General features: G+C 41.8%; 1 protein-coding gene across 1 annotated transcript; it reads left to right on the plus strand.

The window, feature by feature from the left end:
* The first annotated feature begins 1,884 nt into the window (after positions 1 to 1,884).
* On the plus strand, positions 1,885 to 22,933 carry Serpine3 (serpin family E member 3). Its single transcript, XM_048340595.1, has 8 exons — positions 1,885 to 2,143; positions 6,605 to 6,838; positions 8,173 to 8,370; positions 10,149 to 10,347; positions 14,225 to 14,325; positions 19,778 to 19,864; positions 20,537 to 20,620; positions 22,890 to 22,933. The coding sequence occupies exons 1-8, from the start codon at positions 1,885 to 1,887 to the stop codon at positions 22,931 to 22,933; spliced, it is 1,206 nt and encodes a 401-aa protein (XP_048196552.1).
* Positions 22,934 to 23,971: the final 1,038 nt, after the last annotated feature.

Raw genomic sequence — 23,971 nt, forward strand, 5'->3', positions numbered from 1 at the left:
TTCACTTTCTTGCAAGAATATAGCTCTGTGGCAGGAGCTTTCTTGGTGTAAGTGTACTATCTTTGCATGTGTTTTCTATGAGAACAATCACATGACTAATCTAGTATTCTAGTTATAATTAACTCAATGTTTATCAATGTTTAATGCATATTAAATATTCAATGCAATACTAATTTGTAAATATTCTTTTTGTGTGTAAGTGCTAGCCCTGGGGCTTGAACTCAGGTCCTGGACACTGTCCCTGAGCTTTTGTGCTCACAGTTAGTGCTTTACCACTTAAAGCCATAGCTTGATTTCTGGCCTTCTAGTAGTTAATTGGAGATGAGTCTCACAGATTCTCCTGCCCTGGCTGGCTTTTAATCATGAACTTCAGATCTCAGACTTCTGAGTAGTGAGGAATATAGGCATGATCCACAGCATCCAGCTTAATTCATATAAATTCTTTTTATGTGTATGTGCCACTCCTTGAGCTTGAATTCAGAGTCTTGGTATCATTGCTCAAGGTTAGAGCTTTACTACTTGAGCTACAGCTCCATTTCCATTTTTTTGTTTGTTTCCATTTGTTTTTTTGTTGGTTCATGGAAGATAAGAATACCATGAACTTGGGCTGGGAATATGGCCTAGTGGTAAAGTGCTTGCCTCGTATACATGAAGCCCTGGGTTCAATTCCTCAACACTACATATATAGAAAAAGCCAGAAATGGCATTGTGGCTCAAGTGGTAGAGTGCTAGCCTTGAGCAAAAAGAAGCCAGGGACAGTGCTCAGGACCTGAATCCCAAGGCCCAGGACTGACAAAAAATAAAACAAACAAACAAAGAATGTCATGAACTTTCCTGCCTAGGCTGCCTTTGAACTGCAATCCTCCGATCTCAGCCTTCTGAGTGGCTAGGATTACAGATGTGAAACACTGACAACTGGTTCATATATATATATATATATATATATATATATATATATATATATATATATATATATATATATATATATATATATATTCTTGGCCTTTTGTATACACCACTCTGAGGACCAGGATTTGCTTTGTAACTGTCCTCATGTTAATGAGTCACTAAGCTCTCTATACCTCAACTACCATGTCAATAGCTGAATTGTAATAAGAGCTATCTAGTAAGATTGTTAGAAGGGTTAACTGAGAATGTATAATTCTTTTTGTATAGAAGGTATCCATTGATTGTTATTAATGTTATTATTACTCTTGATAAATATGACATTCTCTTGGCTAAATACCAAGAAACAATGAGTAGGATATGTCTCTCCCACTTCTTCACCCAGTATAATGGTTTCCTTCTGATCTCACCAGTGTCTTACCAAATCCACACAGCTAGTAAGTAACCCAAGTTGACTCACAGTTGGGGCTTATATTGTGTTGTTTTGTTTTGGCAATACTGGGAGATGAACACAGAACCTCAGGCACTTGCTGGGCAGATGCTATATCTGCTGAGATAATGTGAGATAAGCTCTCACATTTATGACTATGTGAACTGAACAGTGATGCCCAATTTATGCTTCCCTTCTAACTGGTACAATAAGAGTGCTCCGCCATGCTGTGCTTTCTTTTTTAATTGGTTGACATAGAGTCTTGTGGACACTCTCCTGAGGTTGGCTTCAAATCCCTATCCTCCCAATCTTAGTCTCACAGAATAGATAAGTTTACAAGCATAGGCCACAGTTCAGCAGCCCAGCAGGTGAGACGGCCAGTGGGTAAGCAGCACACTGAGCCAATGCCACCTTCCTCTGCCTATTTCCAGTGGCAGAGAACAGACCTGGGCTTCCTGGTTCTTCAGGGATGACAGCCCCTCTCAAGGCTGGCATCCCTCTTGATCCTGCTTTTCTTCCCTTCTGGTGTTCAGGTGCCTGCAGCCTCCATGTCGCCTCTCCTCCAGGTTATCCTCCTCCTCCTTCCTTGCTTGGCTGGAGCAAGAAGCAGTCACCTCCTTGAAGGCCTACGAGTGCTGAAGACCGAGTTTGCACTTCGCCTCTACCGCAGCGTGGCAGCAGAGAGAAATGGAACGAATTTTGTCATCTCACCTGCTGGTGTGGCACTCCCACTGGAGATCCTGCAGTTTGGAGCCCAGGGGAACACAGGCAGGCAACTGACAGGTGCCCTGGGCTACACTGTGTATGGTAAGAGGCCTGCGAGGCACACTGGCTCAAGTCCACCTTTCTTCTCTGCTGGCTGCCCACCTAGCTCAGACATCTTAGGACATAGGAGCTCAGCTCCTAGTGGTACACACAGACAGGACACCCACCAAGTAGGAATGTAATAGACTGCCACAGTGGTTACCCTTGATTTTGAAGGCTTTAAGCTCACATTGCATGGCAATATTTGTTTCATTTCACAACTCTTCATAGTGTTTACTGGGTGCCAGGCAATGTGGAGAAAGGCCTTGCAAAGATTGATTCATTGCTCCAACAACTTCATTAATACTGATGATTTGATCTGGTGCCAGTGGCTCAGGCCTGAAGTCCTAGCTACTCAAGAGGCTAAAATCTGGGAATCATAGTTTAAAGCCAGGGCAGGCAAGAAAGTCTATAAGATGCTTCCAATTAACCATCACCAAAAAAAAAAAACCAAAAAAACAACAACACAGTTTTATGATTTGTCCCTACTACAGAGATAAGCAAATAGGCCCAGGGAATGAAAGCAGCTTGCTGGAGGTCACACAACTAGTAAGGGGCAGTGTTGGAATTAAATCCAGACAGCTGACACCAAAGCCCATGCTTTTGAGTGACTTCTGGCCTGTGCCCAGCTCTGTATCTTAGAATAGGTCTGCCGCAGGGAAATGCCCACACCACTGGCTACTTCTAGAAGGCTCTAGATCTTCATAGTCAAGTAGAAGGGAAGGGATATCTGGGAGCCTAGGTCATGGCTCCAACCCTGGTTTCTTGGGAGTTGGGGGGGGGGGCGGGTAAAGGGAGGTCACTTTCATGAGTTTCCCATAGATAAATTGCTGACGTTTGTAAAAGATTGTGCTGTGGCGTTTTAAAAAGTATCTGAACAATACAATCTTGTATCAGTTTAAAAAAATAATAATAATAGGTCTGCTGCAGCAGCAAGAGCCTCCTGAGGGTAGCTCAGCCTCAGCTGGACTACACTTAGAGCCCAGCTTCATGCCCAGCCCCAGTACTCATCTACCACCACAATGAGGCCCTTGCCCATATGACTTTTCCCCCTTTTCTCCATCCCATAATAAGATACTAATCAAAATTAGCATGGGAATCATCATTGTGTAAATTAATATTTTCAGAAAGCACAGAACTAATTTCAGTATCACCAGAAGGCCAGAGCCTCCTTTGGGATGGACTCTTAAGTTGCCAAATAAAGGTTAGCACTCAACAAGTCAGGCCACCAGGCACAAACCGAGTGCCGTTTCTCTCCTTCTATACCTCGGCCCTGGCCAAAACAATTCTTATCATCTTCCTGGCTAACATACAAATGTGTGCTCTCTTCGGGGACAACTGAAGTCAAAGGTAATTTAATAAATTTAATTTTTCTCAGCAAGTACATCACAACAGTGGTAGAGTCACAGAGTTTTTCTCCACTCCCATAAGATTCAGAGCAACACAAAACTCAATGGGGCTCCTGCTACAGGGGCCAGTGTTAGCCAGGGATTTGACCTCCAGACACATTAGGAAAAATGCACTCAGACATCTCAGCCTCGGAGGAGCCATGCCCACAGAAACACTCACCCGTCCAGTGCTGTAAGTGGGATAGTACGGAGAGAGAATGATTGAGTCTACTGCAGAATATAAGGCTTCCCTGAAGACGTGACATCTGAACTGGGGTGTGAAGAAATAACAAGAACATGAGAGCAAGGGACATCATCTCAACCTCAAAACAGTCTGACTGATGTCAGGATTGGAGGGAAATTAAGAAATGCCTGTGTCACTACCCTGCATAATAGGAAAACAGGATAATCAATTCTGGCTTGTCACAGAGTCATGGTACCTGGTTACTCAGCCATGATAATGATCAGAGTTTCCATAGAGCCTGTGAGAGAAATGCCAAATGTCAAGAATGCACGATAATCATGCTCTGTGGAGCAATAATCCCTCATAATTTTCTTAATCATAAACTGCTTTATTAACTTATACAGGCATCATTATTATTCACCATTCGTATTCCTTATTATGAACAAGACTATGCCATTTTCAGAATTCTCGGCATTTGAATAATTCTGTGCTTTGATCTGCTCCAGACTAGCTCAGAGAAGCATGTCTTCTTTGCTTAAAGAAGTGTCGGCTCCAGTGTCTGCCACCTGCCCCAGCTCAAGCTTTTCTTCACAAAGTTGATACAAATCAGTCACACTGGTGTAAAACCAGCAGCAAAGTGCATCCAAGGTCTTAAGCTTAGCTCTGGATCCGCTTAGTCAACAGGAAGATCCATCCAAGCTTGCATTGTGACACATCAGTATTGTCTTCTTACTGTGTATCCAGGTACTATGTGTCAACCAGCTTTGCCAAGGTCCTTACCTATAATCCTGAGGTACGATGTGAGATTCAGAACAGACACACAGAAACACTCCTTCCTGTCTAAACCACAAGAAACACACAATTTCTCAGTGTCCTTACTTCTTGGGATTGTCAATGTCCTTACAGGTAACTTATCAAAGAACATTCACACTTTCTATTAAGCACAAGAACAGTTCTAGGAATGGTCTACAAAAGCAGTCTGGCCCTGGGGAAAGAATTTTGTCTCACAGAAACCATACACAATCACTGGGCCTCTCTTACTATTCCTACTTTGCAAATAAGACGTGAACCACTGGCAAAACTCAAGGCATCCAATGAGTTGAACTGAGATTCAGATTCCAAGTTTTCTGACTCCGAATCCTAGATTCTTTCCATACCTCCCCAGCTCCACTCCAAGCCATGGAGTATTGCTTAAATGTTTGAGAACTGTGCCCTCTCTAGTGCTCACCAGAAGCAGCTTCAGGATCTCTCTCTCCAGCCAAAGCTGCTGGAGAGCATCTTCCACATAGTCCACTTCTAGATTTCTGGAAATGAAAGCATTGACCTAAAAATGATGGTTCCTGCAATTTGAGAACTTACACCAACCTTACAAAGTCAAGGGTACCAGGCTCAGAATGATAGCCAAGATTAGTCCACAACCATCTCTCATAAAGACTGGTTTACAAGCAGGACTGAGGAAATTCTACTGGTAATTTCCTTAGAGGTCTACTGCCACCTCCTTCAGGGTGTCAGAATGGACAGATGCCAGTTGAATGACAGACATCCCCATGGGCATGTCACCAGGGCCAGAGAAGCAGGTAGTGCAGTTAAGAGGGTCTTTCATTGTGTACAGTGCAGGAAGAGGGACTGTCTACCTGTGCCTGACCTCAAGCAGAGAGAACGACTGAGTGTCACTGTTAGGATACCCACTTGGATGGTCAGGTGTGGAAAGCTTGCAGGACCCAACTATGTCCAGATTTGCCTGTGGCAGAAGGCCTCATTCCAGCTACAGGATGCCTAGAGGGGGCAGAAGCTGCAACTTATAACAATAACATGAAATTTACTATCGACTCAGCAGAGCAGGAAGCAATCTTCTGTGTAAATAGTAAATCAAAAGTCCAGCTGCCATCCAAGAAGGAGGAAACAGATCACTTTCTACAATGCTTATCGCCTCCATGTTCTTATGACTTCGTGTTGACATTAATAACATGAGCTGTGTGCTGTCACATAGGGAGATGGGCATGGAGAGTTCTTGCCCTACCCTTGTATTCTTCTAGAGAAAGCATAGTCCTAACCAATGCCATTGAGGGTTACGGCTTGCAGGCATGGTGATGGATTAGAGGCCCTGATACAGATTGATAGGGAGACATCCTAAGCACTGCCCATAACCATGACTCATGGCATGGCTTGTCATTCTCTTGAATTGGTTAAGTGTTTTCATCCCATCACCTGAGCCTGAGGCCTGCCATTTTCCTAACTTCAGAATCTACTCCAGCACTAGGCAGTGTTCCTGAATCAGGAAGTTGGGAAAAACAAACAACCTCAATCACCTAAAGGCTGTTAGTAGACTTAGTAGATTGTATTACAGCTGGTCTAGTAGAGTTTCCTCTGACCTATTTGTTTGTTTGTTTAAATTTAGAGCCTCATGCTTGCTAAGCACGTGCTTTCCCACTTGAGCTATACCTCCAGCCCTTTTGGTTTTACGTTATTTTTCAGATAGAGTCTCAAGTTTTTGCCCAGACAGGTCTTAGACCATGCTCCTCCCATCTATGTCTCTGATGTAACTGCATGGACAGGTGTGCACCACCACTTCTGGCTCATTCTTTAAGATGAGAGTCTCACTTTTGTTTCTAGGCTGATCTCAAATTGATTCTCCCATCTCTCTGCCTTGAGTAGCTAAAGCAGAAACCCCCGTCCCTGACTCTTTCCAACTTCTAATCTATGAAGCCAGGCCAATTCCTAAGTGGATTCATTATGCCATTCCCAAATGAACTCTGTGTGAGAATGCACCTCATATAGAAGACTAGGGCAGTATTGCTGGGTCCCACTTCGATGCACTACATAGATAAGGGTGGTGGCAAGCCCTTTCCTCTCATTCACCACTGTTGATGTAGTATGATTTTTTTCCCCCAGACCCGAGGGTGAGAGATTGCCTGTATGCAGCTTATGCCACACTACGCAACTCCAGCCGTGGCACTAAGATGGAGCTGATCTGCACTCTTTTTGTGCAAGAAGGAACACCACTCTCCCCTTGCTTTGTGGAGCAGGTCTCCTGGTGGGCTAACAGTAGCCTTCAGCCCGCAGACCTCAGAGAGCCCAACAGCACCACCATCCAGGCCAATGAAGGGCTGTTCAGACAGATGACAGGTAAAAGAAAATCACTCTTCAGACGAGTTAAGTTCCGAGGATTACAGGAGAGAATGTTACCCATCACATGTTAGAAGTCATGGGGCTGGGTGCTCAGGATCCCCTCAATTACAGCAGAAGTTTGTCCTTGTGTGAGACCTACCTGGAGTAACAGCTCTGTGAAGCAATCAAAGCTGACCTGTGCCCCTCTGCCCTCCTTCTTCCCACCCTCCACAAGTACACTGTGCACATGTACACACTTACACTCAAGGGTGCACAATGGTAGCTTTGCCCCTCCAAGAATATGACCAGGGGCAACTTCGCTGAGCCTCCAGCATTGAAATAAAGAATAACATAGAAGAGTCCCTGAGAACTTGTTCAAGCATTTAGAACAGAGCCTTGTTTGTTGACCAAAAAAAGAAAGACCTGGGGCAAAAGCTGACCCTGTACAGTGGTCGGCCTGTCCCTTTCTGGTAATGGATGACAGTTTAACCACAGATCTCCTAAATATCACTGAATATCACTGTCTGAGCAAAGGATGAGGCTCAGCAGGGAGTCTAGAGGGAGCAGTGTGATATCTGCTGACATAGCACCTAGTCCTTCCTCAGGCCTGCTTGGGGAGGGAACACTTAATGGTTCCTGGTCCTGGTCCCAGGCAGTACCAGAGCAGCCCAACATGCTCAAAAAAGAAAAAACAAAACAAAACAAGAACTCCAGCAACAAGTAGCTGTAAACACAATTGAATGTCATATTTGGTAGATGTCAACAAGTATGCTACCACCCAGCTCCAGTGATGGCCTACTGTGCCCAGAGTGGAGTGCAGGCATCGGGGACCTGTTCTGACTTCTGAGCTTTCCATTTCTACCCTCCACCCTGAGACAGCCAGTTGAGAACAGCTAGCTGGGGCTTGGATCCCTGGCAGTACAAGGACCTGAGACTGAGAATTTTTTTTAAAAAATTAAGTAAATTATGCTGGGAACCAGTGGCTCATGCTTATAATCCTAGCTACTCAGGAGGCTGAGATCTGAGGATCACAGTTGGAAGAGAGCTGGGACAGGAAAGTCCATGAGACTCTTAACTCCAATTAAACACCCCCCCACACCCACACTCACACAGTAAACTGAAAAAAAATCACAAGAAAGAGAATGAGAGAGGGAGAGAAAACGAGAGGGAAGGAGAGAGAGCAGAAAAAGGAAGGAAGGAAGGAAGGAAGGGAGGGAGGGAGGGGAGGGGAGGGGAGGGGAGGGGAGGGGAGCAAAGATCTTGGTGTCAGTATGTAAGCTCCACAGCCCTTGTTGTATACTTGTCTCATACTGTGCTCATTGTCATAAGCACCACATCTCTCCTGCTTGCAGGTGAGAATCCACGAGGCCCATCTTGGGAGCTGGTCAGCTCCATGTCTGCTCAGCTTGCACTTGTAAGCACCATGACCTTCCAGAGCACCTGGCAGAGGAGATTCTCCTCCATGGACTCACAGCCTCTGCCTTTCACCTGTGCCCATGGCCTTGTCCTTCAGGTTCCCATGATGCACCAGATGGCTGAGGTCAACTATGGTGAGCCTCCTTCACCTAGGGTGTTGGAAGTGAGAGGAAACAGAGCATGTGGGTGGAGAGAAGAGGTCAGGGTTCTGCTTCAAAGGATCAGATGGAGACCTCTTTTCAGTGGCAGGTCCTCTGGGCCATGGGTGGGGCTAAGGAAAGCCCAGGATCCTAGGGTGGTGGGAGATTCTTGAGAGAGGGGCCTTTGGAGATCTTGCACCATCAGGACGGTGAGGACACAGACGCTTGACATTTCTCTCTGCACTTAGTGAGAAGGGAAGTTAATGGGAAGCAAAAACATTTGGACCAAACCATCTCCCCTAGTGTACACACAATGTGGATGTGAGTGAGGGCAAGGATGGAGTCCAGAAGTTTTTCCAAAGCCCCTCAAATTGAAGGACCATGGGTTCTCTGTGTGCCCACCTGCCTGATGGCCACTCATCCTGGTCAGAGTATGAGTAGAAATTAGAGGTACCCAATGCCAGTAAGTACCTGGATGCCCCAGGTGCACTGGATCCCAACAGTTCCTGGACCACAGAAGAGCAGGCCCCACCCTCTCTCCATACTTGTCCTCTCCAAGTGGTACCCCTGCAGCTGGGGAGCTCACAGTCTCACTTAAAGAAACTCTAGTGAGACTTCACCCAGCTTGGCAACCTTGGTACTCAGAAAGCTCTGCTAGTCTACTAGTTCTTTTCCATTCTGTGTGGGTCACACAGTATGTGATCCATAAATGAATTCATTTGTTTATTCAAACAATAATGACTCATTGAGGTCAAGTAAGAGGAGAACTGAAGGAAGCGCACTGGGCAATTAAATTTGCAAGTACAATTTAGTATAGTTCTTGTTCCCATTTTACTGCTGCTGTTCCCATTTTTCTGACCACAATGGCTGGTTTGGTGGGCAGCTGCAAGATCACAGGCGGACTCTGTATGACTCTTGTCCCTCCCAGTACGCACATATGCAGTGCGTGATGGACGGTTCATAGTGGATGTCCAGTAAGTGCAGATTAGATGACACATGCAATAAGAAGTATATTCTCTTTCCCTCCAGGACTTAAGCATCTGCCTTAATGCTTTACTAGTTCTGCTGTTCCCCAACATTCACCAGGGGCATGCTCGGGTCATCCTCCCAGGAAAGCGATCCAGTTTGGAATCTACCCAGAGGCTTCCCTGCCTTTCTGGATTATCTGCATAACTCTCTGTCCCTTTCCTATCCCTGGATCTAGCCATTGCCAGATTGTTCACTAGCAATTTTGGCTGAAGCTCCCTGTCACTAGCCATCTGTGTCTGCTGTCACCTGCCACCTCACATCCTTCTAAAATTATGCCCTGCCTGGTGGCCTGGACTTGTCCTTAGCAAGTCATTTTTATTGCCTCCAAGCTCCCAGCTGTTATCCCATGACCTGTTTGCTTAGGTCATATATTACAAATGGTCAGTCTCTAAGTCAGATCCAGCTTATGTCTTCTTGGGTCTCACATGAAATCCAGATTTTGGAAAAATAAGGAAACTTGGCGTAAAGGGACTGGGTCCGGTGAAGCCATACCCTTTAAGACAGGATATATAGAACCTGTACCATTACAACACTGTGCTTGACCACTGTGGGCCTGTGACTTGAGTCCTGTGATGTGTCTTAGCGTTTCTGGGCCTTAGACTCAGGAAGGGGATCATGCCATCCAACAGTCTGAGGCTTACAATTGATTCTCAAGGGTGACTGTTCCCAGTCCTGTAAGCCTGCCTCCTCCTGGTGTTTGGCACTGTTTAGTTCCCCTACATGTTGCTGCCCTGAACCCCCAGGTGTGTTCCAGGATGCCGTGGGGCATGAGGTGGGAATGCTGGAGCTGCCATACCTGGGAAGCATGGCCAGTCTGTTCCTGGTCCTGCCCCGGCACAAAGATGCAGTCCTGGGCCACATTGAGCCACACCTCACAGCTAGAGTCATCCATCTCTGGACAAGCAGGCTGAAAAGATCCAGGATGGATGTGTTCCTTCCCAGGTGAGTGGCCATGTCCCCTTCACCACCTGCTCACAGCAGTCATAGGGCCCGGGTTTAGAACTAGGGGATTTGACTTAGGTTCTGTTCCTATTCCCAGCGCTGGCTTGTCCTATGTACCCCTAGTGATACAGCCAAGGAAATGTCCTAGTGTAAGTACACTCTCAGAGTCACTGCTGATGAGCTGATGGCACAAAGGAAAATGACTAGTTCTTGTGTCTCCCTAGATGAGATTCTCAGGCTTCACTGGGCAGACTGCAGTCCCAGAGCCCAAGGCTCTGGCTTTACATCATAAGCAGAAGAGGAAGGAAGCCCTTGTTCATAGAAAGTATCCCAAATCTTATATCATTAAAAGTATCCTGAGGGGCTGGGGATATAGCCTAGCGGCAAGAGTGCCTGCCTCGGATACACGAGGCCCTAGGTTCGACTCCCCAGCACCACATATACAGAAAACGGCCAGAAGCGGCGCTGTGGCTCAAGTGGCAGAGTGCTAGCCTTGAGCGGGAAGAAGCCAGGGACAGTGCTCAGGCCCTGAGTCCAAGGCCCAGGACTGGCAAAAAAAAAAAAAAAAAAAAAAAGTATCCTGAATCTTATCAAATCACTAAGAGTATACAGATTGCATCAAAAACAGAGGCAAGAAAGCTTATGTGTTTGAACAAATATGGATACAACTCTAATTAAGAGCCAAATTAGGGCTGGGAATATGGCCTAGTGGTAGAGAGCTTGCCTCACATACATGAAGCCCTGGGTTCCATTCCTCAGCACTGCATATATAGAAAAAGCTAGAAGTGGTGCTGTGGCTCAAGAGGTATAGTGCTAGCTTTGAGCAAAAGGAAGCCGGGGACAGTGCTCAGACATGAGCTCAAGCCCCAGGACTGGCAAAAAAAAAGTACAAAAGCCAAATTAGGAAATAAAATTTTGAGATTTGAAGTCGTTGGACTAAAGGTTCTCATTTAGTGGGGACTTCTCCTTTAAGAAAATCCAATCGATACAAACATAAATTTCCAAAAGGTAAATGATGGTGTTACATTTTGCTTACCCAAAGCAAAACATTCACAAAACTCATTACCTTGCAAAAGGATTCTTCCTAATATATATTTTTTAATGAAGAGCATCTTCGGGACACTTGGGATCAGAGTGAGTTTACAATCAATTTGTAGGTCAGCATTAAGAAAGGAATGTCATCCAAGGGCTTGTTTTCAGCAGATGAATTCCTCCTGCTCCTGTCCTTCCACTGCCTTGGTTTCACTCCATGGCCAGGGTTCTCAGGGGCAAAGGCAAAGGCCTGGCAGTGCTCCCTCAAGCAGTTAAAAATAAGTCCATGTGCTGGAACAAAAACATACAGAGAGAGACCCAGTGAGTTAGGGCCAAAGTCTAATGTGGGATCAGACATGACCCAGGGCAGAGGTGAACTTTACTCTAAGATAAAGTCTATCTCTCAAAATCAAATATTTGGACTTCAAACCAAATCTCCAAGCCTGGATATTTCAACAGATCTCTGTGGCATGGGGTTGAAGAAACTCTAATCTTGTTATATTTGAAAGCAGCTCAGTGAAGGGTGGAAAAGGAATTCTTCACTGTCAAACACGGAGAGAAAAGGCAGCCCATTGCATTAATTTGCCACATCATTTTAGATTCAGGAGACAGATGTCTGGCTCAATGTGGAGCAACTGATGTAAGCAATAATCCCCAGGGAAATGCCCAGTTCCATCAAGAACTCTCCATTTTCTGATTATGCTTTTAATGGTCTTCAGCCTCTAGCCAAGCATGGTGGCTCCTGCCTGTAATCCCAGGACTTGGAGAAAGGCTAAGCAAGGAGGGTCCCAGTTCCAAGCCCATTTGAGATATATAGCAAGCCCAATTTTAGCCAGGTTCAGGCAAATGGCTTACTCTGATAATAACAGTTACTTGGAAGGCAGAGAGAGAGAAAGAGGTGATCAATGGTTCAAGGTCTGCATGAGCAAATCTTAACAAGACCTCTATTGACACAAATAAGCTACATGTGGTGGCACTTGCCTGTGGTTCCGATACATAGGAGGCTAAAGATAGAATCACTGAATTTCTAGGCCAGCCTTGGGCAAAACCATTAAGCTCTATCTGAAAAATAACCAATGCAAAAAAGAGTTGTGTGTGGTTCAAGTAGTAGAATACCCAATTTACAAGCAGGAGGCTCTGAGTTCAATCCCAGTATTGCCAACAACAAACCACTGAAGCTCTAACCCCTCAGCAATGATAAACCCCTGGAGGACACACACACACAGAGAAGGCAGAGATCTCAGTGCTCTAACTATTGGTTAAACTTGGCATCATTCTGATAAATTATTTTTTAATCTCCCTAAGATTCTTGTATAAGAACGAAACTAGTTTTAAAAAGAGGAGAGAGAGAAATGGAGGAAGGAAGGAAGGAAGGAAGGAAGGAAGGAAGGGAGGGAGGGAGGGAGGGAGGGAGGGGAGGGTAGGGTAGGGTAGGGGAGGGGAGGGGAGGGGAGGGGAGGGGAGGGGAGGGGAGGGGAGGGGAGGGAAGGCCAGGTGCTGGTGGCTCACACCTGTAATCCTAGATACTCAGGAGGTTGAGATCTGAGAACCAAGGTTTGAAGCCAGCTTTGCCCTTGGGGACATGCTTTGAGGTTGACATGCTGATGCACTGCTCTCCAGGGCTTGTGAGGTAACTAAGGTTCATTCCTTCTCTCCCTGTGGTGGAGGCATTCCCTGCACAAAGCAAAGCAAACAGGAAGATGTGGCTAACCCAAACTGCTGTACAAACTACTCTTTTGCCAGTCCAGGGTTTTACCTCAGGGCCTGGGCACTGACCCTGAGCTTCTTTTCCTTAAGGCTAGTGTTCTGCCACTTGAGCCACAGCTCCACTTCCATCTTTTTTGGTAATTTATTGGAGATCAGAGTCTCACAGACTTTCCTGCCAGTGCTGGCTTTGAATCACAATCCTTAAATCTCAGCCTCCTAAGTAGCTGGGATTACAGACAAGAGCCACTGATGCCTGGCTAACTCAGTTATCAGTTCACCAACAACTTCTTTTCTGTACCTACTGTGTCAGAGATGTTGCCCAAAATGAGAGAGAACAAAGCACAGATGATCCAAATCTGGGCTCCACACTCACCTGAGTTTGAATGGAGGCCTATCACTTAGTGGTTAGGGCATCCTGGGCAGGTTTCTTAAGCACTTTAAATTCCTGATTCCTCAAATTCCTGATCTAGCCTAAAGATAGTAAGGACATGGTTATATGAAGATGAAATGAGAATCCATATACATCTCTTATAATAGTGCCAAGAGCAAAATGTCAGCTCTAACTATTACTACTAAGAAAGAATCACACATTGGGATAGCCTCTCTCATCCGGTCATTTACAATATCATAAGGAATGATGATAGGAAGCACAATGGTCTATATATCATATAAATAAAAGAAATGTTACTACAGCTTTAAGAATTACAGGCCAAAATCTAAAGGTAAACCTGGGGTGGGGAAGAAGCATGAGATTCTATTACCAAAAAAAAAAAACCCCAAACAGTTGTAGAAGGACTGGTGTGGTTCAAGTGTTAGAGCATTAACTTAGAAAGCTCAAGGTCCTGAAATCCTAACTCCAGTACCACCAACACAAAACCACCACAGGTCACACAACAGCAGAGAGAGGAGGAAGGGAGGCTGTGGCATTAACAGGGAGCAAAGAAAGGGGCTGAGGTGGGAAAGTGCCATGCAGGGGCACAGGGTGGGTGGGAAGGAGCAAGGAAGGACAACATGGACATGGAACTTGGGGGCCCTGACTTCCAAGATGGAATTTCACATTTGATATGGTATGTATTGATACAGTGTGTATCTTGAGTGGGAGTTCTAAATGAAAATTGGTGGCTTGTTTTTGTTTTAGATTTAGGATCCAAAATCAATTCAACTTAAAAAGCATTTTAACTTTTTGGGGAGTCAACGATGTTTTTGACCCATTCAAAGCTAACTTGAAAGGAATTTCAGGTAATAACTTTTCTCCTTAGTTCTTTGGTATATGATGTTACATCGCATAAGGGGGTTTTATTGTTTCCAAAAGCCGTCAGTTATCAACAGCTAGAGTCAAACATTATATAACAAAATAAAGCATTATGTTTTATATAATAATGTGTTGCCTTTGTTAAGAGTCAAACTTGGGTTAGATTTGAGGGAGAGAATTGAGCAATTTTTGGAAATTACCTTGAGTTTTGTGGCCAAGGGACACAGTGAAGTTTCCCTTGCTCTGTTCAGAGTAACCAGGGCTCTACAAGAGACTTGTAATAACAGAACCTTCATTCTGACCTCTACGGTCACACCAGCCTCATGGGCTCCCTAGTTTTACCTCTTCTCACCTCCCCTAGGATCTGCCCTATCCTCTTCTTCTTCTTTTTTTTTTTTTTTTTTTTTTTGCCAGTCCTGGACCTTGGACTCAGGGCCTGAGCAATGTCCCTGGCTTCTTTTTGCTCAAGGCTAGCACTCTGCCACTTGAGCCACCGCACCACTTCTGGCCGTTTTCTGTATATGTGGTGCTGGGGAATCGAACCCAGGGCCTCATGTATACGAGGCAGGCACTCTTGCCACTAGGCCATATCCCCAGCCCCTCTGTCTTCCATCTTAATCACAGAAAAATATTGCATGTTTGAGCTTGAAGAGTTCTAGGTTGGGATTTAGATAAGCCCATACAGATTGTCAGTGTTACTTATCCCATAAAACACAAGAGAAAATGTCTAGTACTCAAAGCTCACCATCTTAGGGTTGGAGATTGTTGGTAGATTGTTTGCCAGGTATCCATCATCAGCTCTACAAAACACAACCACCACCACCCCCGGCTCTATCATCTCCTTATTCACTGCCTATACATGCAAAGAGATAGCAATGCATTAGACAAGTTTGGCTACACTGATCAAAGCAATGGTTGGTTAAGTTGAATACCTAAGAAATACTGACTTGGTAGAATTACTTCAAAATTTTCCTAGTGACACAGGCATAATCTGACATTGTAGAAAAAGGAAGAATACAACCATAGATGGATCAGAGGGCAAGAAAAGAGCAAGGCATAAAGAATTAAACAGTACATTCTATCTTCAGCAATGGGTAAAATGTAACCAACACTACCTTCCTTAGATTCTAGGGATTAGGTATGAGATCATTTTGGCTGATGGTAATTTTTTTTTTATCAAAGTTCAAAAGTTTAGGATTCTAGGTTCAATCTCCAGCACCAGGGGGAGGTCTTTTTATACGCACATATTCAATTATAGAGTACGACTTCATAATTCTGAGAAGTTTCTCCTTTTGTCCTGGAAGAACATTCTAAAAATGCCATTAATCATGTCTTAAAAAAAGAGTGATCTTAACTCTATACTGTAGTTCCTTATTGGTAAAGCCATGCACCGTCCATAAACTTATAAGATCTAATAAGCTAAAAATTTGATATCTGGTTCTTTATATAAAGTTTTCCAATGAAAATTGCTTTTTCCAGTGCCCCCCACTTTTTTTAAACATAATCAAGAGACAGTTATATCTGTGCCAAGTTGGCTTCCAGCTTTAACGTAGAGCACCACTGAACCATTCAAGTTTCTGCATTCCTAAACTGGGCACTGGTGGCTCATATTGGTCATACTAGCTAGTCAGCAGGCTGGGACTGGAGGATCACAGTTTGAGGCCAGCTGAGGCAGTTAAGTCTATGAGACTTATCAGCAATTAACCACTGAACAGCCAGAAGTAAAGCTGTGGCTCAAATGGTGGAGCACTACCCTTGAGTAAAAAATCTCAGGGACAGCACCCAGGCCCTAAGTTCAAACCCTAGCACACAACACACACACACATACACACACACACACACACAAATAAGTTTCTGCATTCCTAAAACAGGGTAGCCATCACTCACATCACTTTTTAATAACAGAAATAAAATGACTTAACAACACAGCATCCACAATTTTTATGAGGAAATGTTCAGAAAATACTGTCTTTTTTTCCATCAATTAACAGGGGGTTAAAGCAGTTATTCATGATTGATGAAAGTCCACCAGCCACAGGAAACATTTGATCGTTTCTTTCTATTGACTTTCAGAGCCCAGCCAGAATCATTTAGTTCTCCATCTAAAAGCCATTTGTTTCTTCGTTCTTGTTATCAACCCTTTTTGGCTGTTTTAACTCACTCAATATTATTTCAAGACTCAGCTGTGCCTGATGTATAGTTTTCCCCTAAACTTCTTTGATGTTGGAAGCTTTTAAGAGTAATTTGTCTTCAGTCCCACTTCCTTTAGAATCAGTGGGGTTTCCATACAGGTACATATTCTTAGTCCAGGAAATATTCCTTATGCAGAAACTCAGAATTGTGAAGCAACTACTTTGTTCCTTGCCTTTATAATCTCTACCCAAAAAGAACTATGAGCTCTCTCTGTTTCTATGATTTAAGAGAGCAAACCATGCAGAGTGTGTAGGCTAATGAGGCCACCCTGGCCAGAGAAAGCATTAAGTGCCTAAGGAAAAGAATGGAGAAAGCAACTAACCACAGCGTAGATTCAGAGTCATCTAAGATTCTTCCTGAAAATTTCTATTTGCTGGGCTAGGTGCTATATGACACACATACCCGGCTAAGAGTAGCAAGTAAGTGACAAAAAGACGAGAAATATAAGCTAGGAAAAAAAATCCCTAAAAGCTGCTAAACTGGTGAAAACCCAAAAGAAATAGAAAATTGTTTTATCATGCTTGATGAGGATCAAAAATAGAGATTGACTTACATTTTGTAAATCTCATGTCTACACAGTGAAGCCTCTTAAACTTTTTTTAAAGTATATGCAAAATAATTGTCTTCATAACAAAGTGGGGAACTGAATGGTTTCCCTATGCTTTTATGGATCTAGGTTAAAAGATAGTAACAAAGATACGCATATGTATACATATATATGTATATGTTCATATACACACATGTATATTTGTATGTGTGTATATAAAGTTTTGAGAAAGTAGACAGTCAGAAGTGTTTATTACTCATTACTTGGTAGCATACTGAGCATTATTATGCATGTTAGGCAAAGAAACATTTAAACGAGTAAGCTTTCTGCATTCTAGAGCTAACTGTAAAAAGTAAAGCAAAGCCGGGCATCAGTGGCTCAAACCTGTAATCCTAGCTACTTAGGACGCTGAGATCTGAGGATTTCAATTCAGTTAGCCCAGGCAGGAAAGTCTGTTGACACTCTTATCTCCAATTAACCACCAAAAAGCCGTAAGTGGAACTGTGGTTCAAGTGATGAGTGCTAGTCTTGAGCAAAAAAGCTCAGGGACAGTTTCCAGTCCGAGTTCAAGCCCCAGTACACACACACACACACACACACACACACACACGAAGGCAAGCACTGGCACATGGTTAGAGGAAAGTAAGTGGCAAGGGAGTGGCTAAGAGTATCACTCCTGCACCTTAAATATTAAAATGTAATACAGAAATGAACAGGTTGATGGTGGGCTACTTTCCCCATTATATTCCTCGGAATGCTAATATGGTAAACTGGTAAACAGGAAATGGTGTGCTTAACTTTATGGTCAAACACTACACAGCAAAAGCCCCCTAGCCCTTTTTAGAAAATTAGTAACTCTGAAGTCCCTCACTCAACACAAAAGCTCAAAACGGATTAACCTACACATCTCTCATATTTAATTAACCATGGATAATATTTAAAGTAGCTCAGCTGGTCTTACCAAATATGTACACACTAATTGTTCTCATTTCCCATACTGTGCCAGGGAGCCCAGACTAAAAGACACGCATTTATCATACTTTAGCTGGTAAGAGGTTACACAGTGTAGCTCTGCATATTACATCAATCTTCACTTAAAGCCATCCTGAGCTGGGCACTGCTCACACCTGTAATCCTAGCTACTCAGGAGGCTGAAATCTAAAAATCACAGTTCAAAGCCAGCCCGGGCAGGAAAGTCCCTGAGGCTCTTGGTCTCCAATTAACCACATGAAAACCAGAAGTGGTACCGTTACTAGCCTTGAGCAAAAGAACTCAGGGACAGCACCCAGGCCCCAAGTTTAATAAGCCTTAGGACTGGACAAAAGAAAAAACACATTTAAGACACCAAACAAGATAGTAATGAAATCCCAGAAAAACGTCCCCAACTTTTTTCCATAAAGCTTTCCTTCCAATTTTGGCATTTGGTTGCTCAATGATCTAGTAAGAGCAGCTAGAAAGTCTTTTCTCAAATACCATGCTGAAAAAAAAAAAAAAAAAGACCAACTGACAAATGAATCTTCACTGGTGTTAATTGAATGTTGAGTTCTTCCTTCCATTGGTCCTTGTCTATCCTGATGCTGCAAAGTGATTGTAATGAATATAGCCAACTCACAATATTGTTATATCTTAATTACAAGAAGGAATGCTGATTTCTGCAGTCTTCATATGACATTTATGGGCCATCTCCTAGTATGTGTGTAACTAATGCAAGCCAATTTAAAGATGAAACAAAAATCCCATTTTACCACACACACACACACACACACACACACACACACTCGCGTAACATCTCTTTCTAGTGGCAAAAGTACACTTTGTGAAATGAGGTAGTATTTGAGTGGAGGGGTAAGACTGAAAAGGGCATTGGGCCCAACAACCTGCATAATGCTAATTCAGTTTAGCAGATATGTAATCTCGGATGATTTAACAAGCCCCTCTGGACTGTAACAATGTTTCCTCTAGTTCTAAAGATGCTGGCCCTGGTTGCTTATTGCATTACTAATTGGGGAATTGTTTTAAAATGTCTAAATCACAAAAACGTGTCAGTGTCTCTAAGTTACTATAGTTCCATTTACTAAGCTTCCACTATCTTTGAAACTATTTGCACTATTTGCGCACTGAACAATTAGTTTAGAACCTTTAATTTTCTTTGCAGATTCTAGCCCAAGAGGCAAGTTAATTGCACAACTGTTAAAGAGTACACAGAAAGCAGTCATGCAACATTAGGCATTCTTAATATACTGCATTTTGCCTCTTAAAGCCCATGGTACAAACCTTTCATTTTATCATTTGAAAGTGGCTCTTGAACTGCAGACCAAGAAGACATTTAATGGAAAACATTTGAGACTTACTGAAATTGATTCTTGGACTAGAATCTGCCTTTTAACCCACACCTTGGTGATCCTATGACTAGTTTTAGAAGTATTAGCTAAAGGAAACATATGAACTAAAACTGTTTTAGGAAATTATTAAAAACATGGGCCCACAATGCCTGAATATTAAACTTAGGGGTAACTTTAGAGTTTTGAAATAAAAGATCTTACATAAAAAAGTCAAGCAATTGCTTCTTAGCTACACAGTAGGCAGCAACAGATACTTTAAATTTTCTAAGTATATTCTTCAAAAATGTACTCAATCCTTACATTAAATGCATCGAAAAAAATAAAGCAATTCATATTTTTATCATTTCCTGGGGTTAGGCCAAGATGGCTTTTATGTTTCTGAAGCAATTCACAAAGCCAAGATGGAGGTTTCAGAGGAAGGCACAAAGGCAGCTGCAGCCACAGGTATGTTGAGAAAGGTGTAAAACTCATTCGCGTTTGCTTTTTACTTGTTAGTTTTCCAGTTCAATCTTCATAATTGTGTACTTTCTTTCCATTTAAAACCTTACATCCAAATACATTTTTAAGGGCTGGGAATATGGCCTAATGGCAAGAGTGCTTGCCTTGTATACATGAAACCCTGGGTTCAATTCCCCAGCACCACATATACAGAAAACAGCCAGAAATGGCACTGTAGCTCAAGTGGCAGAGTGCTAGCCTTGAGCAAAAAAAAGAAGCCAGGGACAGTGCTCAGGCCCTGAGTCCAAACCCCAGGACTGGCCAAAAAAAAAATAAATAAATACACTTTTAAAATGTAACCGTAAAATCTCTTTCTCAAATGATGGAAGAGATGGCCATTTAAAAATGACTTATACCATCATCCCATAAATAAGGAAGAGGCATTATGAAAATTACCTTCAGCAAGGAATTTATTCTATGGAGTACTTTGATAAGACACAGGCTTGGCTAAATAGAATCTCTCTTTAATAAATTTTCCTACCTGCATCCCATAGTAACACTACTCAGCAGAGATGTCATTAAGATGCTTTGATTTTTTTTTTAAATCAAAGTATAGAACTTTGTATTCTCTCCAAATGCAAAGAAAAATGATTTTTCTATTCTTTATCTTTCCTGCAGCTCTGTTATTACTGAAAAGGTCTCGGATTCCTGTTTTTAAAGCTGATCGGCCATTCATCTTTTTCCTGAGAGAACCTAACACAGGTATCATAGTATTTTTGGAGCACTAAGATAATTAAATATTTATCAGCATGCTTTTAGCAACAGGGCTTATTTGCTCACTATTACCTAAAACAAGCATTGCTTCTAGCTGTTTCTATGGCATTTCAGTTGCTTACATTATGCCCTGAGAAAGAGGCTTATCTTCCATGGCTTTTGCATTCTCATTCTCTTAGTTCCATTTGCAGTTAATGCAGATTTTTAAACATTTCAGTAGGTTTCTATGAAGGAAACAAAAATAAATCCTACACCCCCCTCCCTCAATGGTCCCCTTATCATTTTCAAAAACAAGTCAGTTTCTTTGGGTCACCGGGGTATATCAGAGAGTCCCCTACTGATTCTCAATGACTCCAGTATTTTATACTTCTAACACTTCTATACTTTTCTGCTACCTCTCTGAAAATAAAGTATTTGCCTTAGTATTACAATATAAGTTTATCTTAATTCAAATATGTTATGGTACAAGCAAAGCAGCACTGGGCACATCAGGACAAGCAGCTGTTCTTTAGTGACTAAAATATTTTAAATTATTTAATGCTCCTTCTGCCCACTGAGAGTTACCAGCATAGGAAGGAAGAGATTCTCAGTAAAGAGTTGTTGGCAAGTCTAAACAGTGTATAAAAAGTAAAAAGGTGAAACAAGACTAATAAAATCAAGCAAAGGTGGATCTACTGTAACTAAACATCAGGCATTACTTTTATTTGTGGAGAGAAAAAAATGTCAAAAGTGAAAATTATGCATAGTTTTACACAAATTATTACGGAAATACTGTCAACATCATTCTATCTGAGAATCATTTGCATACTGATATAACTGGTGCTAGAAATCAAAGAAACATTTTTGTGACAAAAAGGATGAAGGTAATCATTCACTTGAAAATAATCAATTTGGAAATTATTTGGGGGGAAAAAAAAAAGTCCATCAACAGAACGTACCACTTGGTATTTCATCACGATCGTCCCAACCCACAGTGATTATGGAAATGTCATGTTATCATTTAGAATAGGCAGCAGAGATTTCTTAGAAAAGAGAGCTGTCAAAAATATCAAGATGAAAAAAAAAGTCCTGCTCCTTCAAGAAACCAAGAGAAGACTAAACCTGAACATAAAGATTGCCAAAATGCTGAGAAATGTGGATGAAAGTTAGAGGAAAAAGATGCTACTCTTGGAACTCAACATTAAATTGTTGAATTAGGAAAGGACACATCACTATTTCAATGACATGTGTTTCTGCCTTAGGGATCAAAATGAATATATATGGTTAAACTAAAATCAGATCCATAATCTACCACAAGTCTAGGTATAGTCTTTATGAATTTATTTAACATTCTTCTTGGGAGACACTTGCCACACTACCCAAGAATAAGCAGCTATTCTTTTGTTGATGTTACTGAAGAGACCAGACATGAGAGTCAGGCTTCATTACTCAAAACAGACAAATCTGCTAAGAGCAACTAAGGCATCAATCAATGGACAAATACACCACCTTGGGAAAGGTTAAGAAGAAGACCTCAAGATTAACCTTTCAGGGAATATCATTTGTCTAGACTATAGTCATTTAGTGATCTAAATGGTCTGAAAGACAAAGTTTATCCTCTTCCCCACCCAGGCTTATTTTGCTGACAATTCTATAGCAATTCTTTCACTAATTTAACTAACATGCCCACACAAGTTTTTAAAAATGCAAACAGCCTGAGTTAACATATTAAGCTTAATGCTGATGTATTTTTAAAATGTGAATAGGATTTAGGATGAGTATACAAAGAATATCATGGTAGAGACATAAAGAACAAAAAGAGGACAGAACAGACTGTTACTTTGCAACTTTTTCAAGTATATTCTTTTCAGCACAACTTTTTAGTACATTCTCAAAAATGTACTAAAGATCAAGAGTCTAAAGGATTACCATCATTTGATGAACTTGTTATATGAAAATAAGAAATTTCTCATAAGGAAAGCTGACAACTATTAGAAAAGATTCAATGTTCTTCCTAGATATTCTTAAATATAAACTTCTATCACAATGACTTCTAATGCCTTTGATTAATTTCAGAATCTAAAAACAGTTTTAGACCAGACAGTACATTCTGGGTTTTGTGTAAGTCTTGTGGAATTTGGCAGTTACTTCAGTAATTCCATCTATCAAATTGTATTGTCCTTTACTTGAAAATATTTTGTAGAGATTAAAAAAAGGGTCTGAAGAATAGCATATGAAAATACTCTATACTAAATATGTGTTTTCTTTTCTTTGACAGGATTTATCTTCAGTATTGGGCGTGTTTCAAATCCCCTTGACTAAAGATGTTGAGAATGTCCCTCACTTTCATGTATGCTTTCCTTCATAAAAAGTTATAACTTTGTTTGCAATAGGCTTACAATTTTTAAATGTTTCTGAATCAGTACAAAAAGCAAGGGCAAGTGATTTTCAAATATTATGGACATAAAAATATTTCAATTTTATTATACTTTTATAAGTCTGCTTTCCCTCTCTTAATCCAAATCTAAACATTTTAACATATCTTCTACTAGTTACCCCTGCCCCCCCAAACCACTAAAAGGCACAGCAGTGATCTATGAATGGTGAATGAGTCAGGCCATACGATTGCAACCTCAATAAAGATACATAAGGTCATTGGATTCAGGGTGAAGAATGAATAGTGTCAGTTTTCCTTTTGTAATTTTGGAGAAAGAAAAATGAGCAGAATCATCTTAAATCTATCACCTTTCTATTTAGGCTGCTAAATAAAATTTAGGGTCTAAATGTGAAAACTACAGTGCAGAAGAGATCCCCAAACTCCTAATGTTGTGAGTTTTGTAAACATGGCATGGTGTTAAACTGCAACAGGCTAGACATTTCAGAGCACATAATGTACCTCAAACTTACCACTCCCTAACTAGCAGCTGAACTTAATGACACCTACAATCCTAGTGAGAAAGAAAAGGGGATTGAAAGGAGGTAAGGAAATCAACATTGTTGAAATTCTGCTTTTTAAGTAAGTTTTAAAAGTGTCTACCCATAATGCAAAGTTCCCATTTCTAGTCAGAAATAGGAATATGTTGGCATGGCCAACAGAAAACTACAAACATATAGTAAAAAGACAATGCAGAGTAATCACAGTTAAGTTTAACAAATATATGAATTTCAAGTGATGTGTTTTCCAACACTAGAAAGCAAGAGCTTTAAAATTCCATTGTCATAGGATGTTTTTTAAGTGATTATTTTAAATGTGATTATTTCCTAAACCACACAAGAGTAAAATAGAGCATTTATTGATGGAATAACAAAAGTGCTTTTCTTAAATATTCTTCAAAATACATCTGTACAACTTACAATAAT

This window comes from Perognathus longimembris, chromosome 3, assembly GCF_023159225.1.
Source record: "Perognathus longimembris pacificus isolate PPM17 chromosome 3, ASM2315922v1, whole genome shotgun sequence".
Lineage (NCBI taxonomy): Eukaryota > Metazoa > Chordata > Mammalia > Rodentia > Heteromyidae > Perognathus > Perognathus longimembris.

Bases quoted from the DNA above. Each gene is read 5' to 3' on its own strand.
- Serpine3 (XM_048340595.1), top strand. From the start codon at position 1,885: ATGTCGCCTCTCCTCCAGGTTATCCTCCTCCTCCTTCCTTGCTTGGCT. The intron at 6,839-8,172 runs GTAAAAGAAAAT...TCCTGCTTGCAG, and splicing joins GCTGTTCAGACAGATGACAG to GTGAGAATCCACGAGGCCCA. The intron at 20,621-22,889 runs GTATCATAGTAT...TTTCTTTGACAG, and splicing joins CCTGAGAGAACCTAACACAG to GATTTATCTTCAGTATTGGG.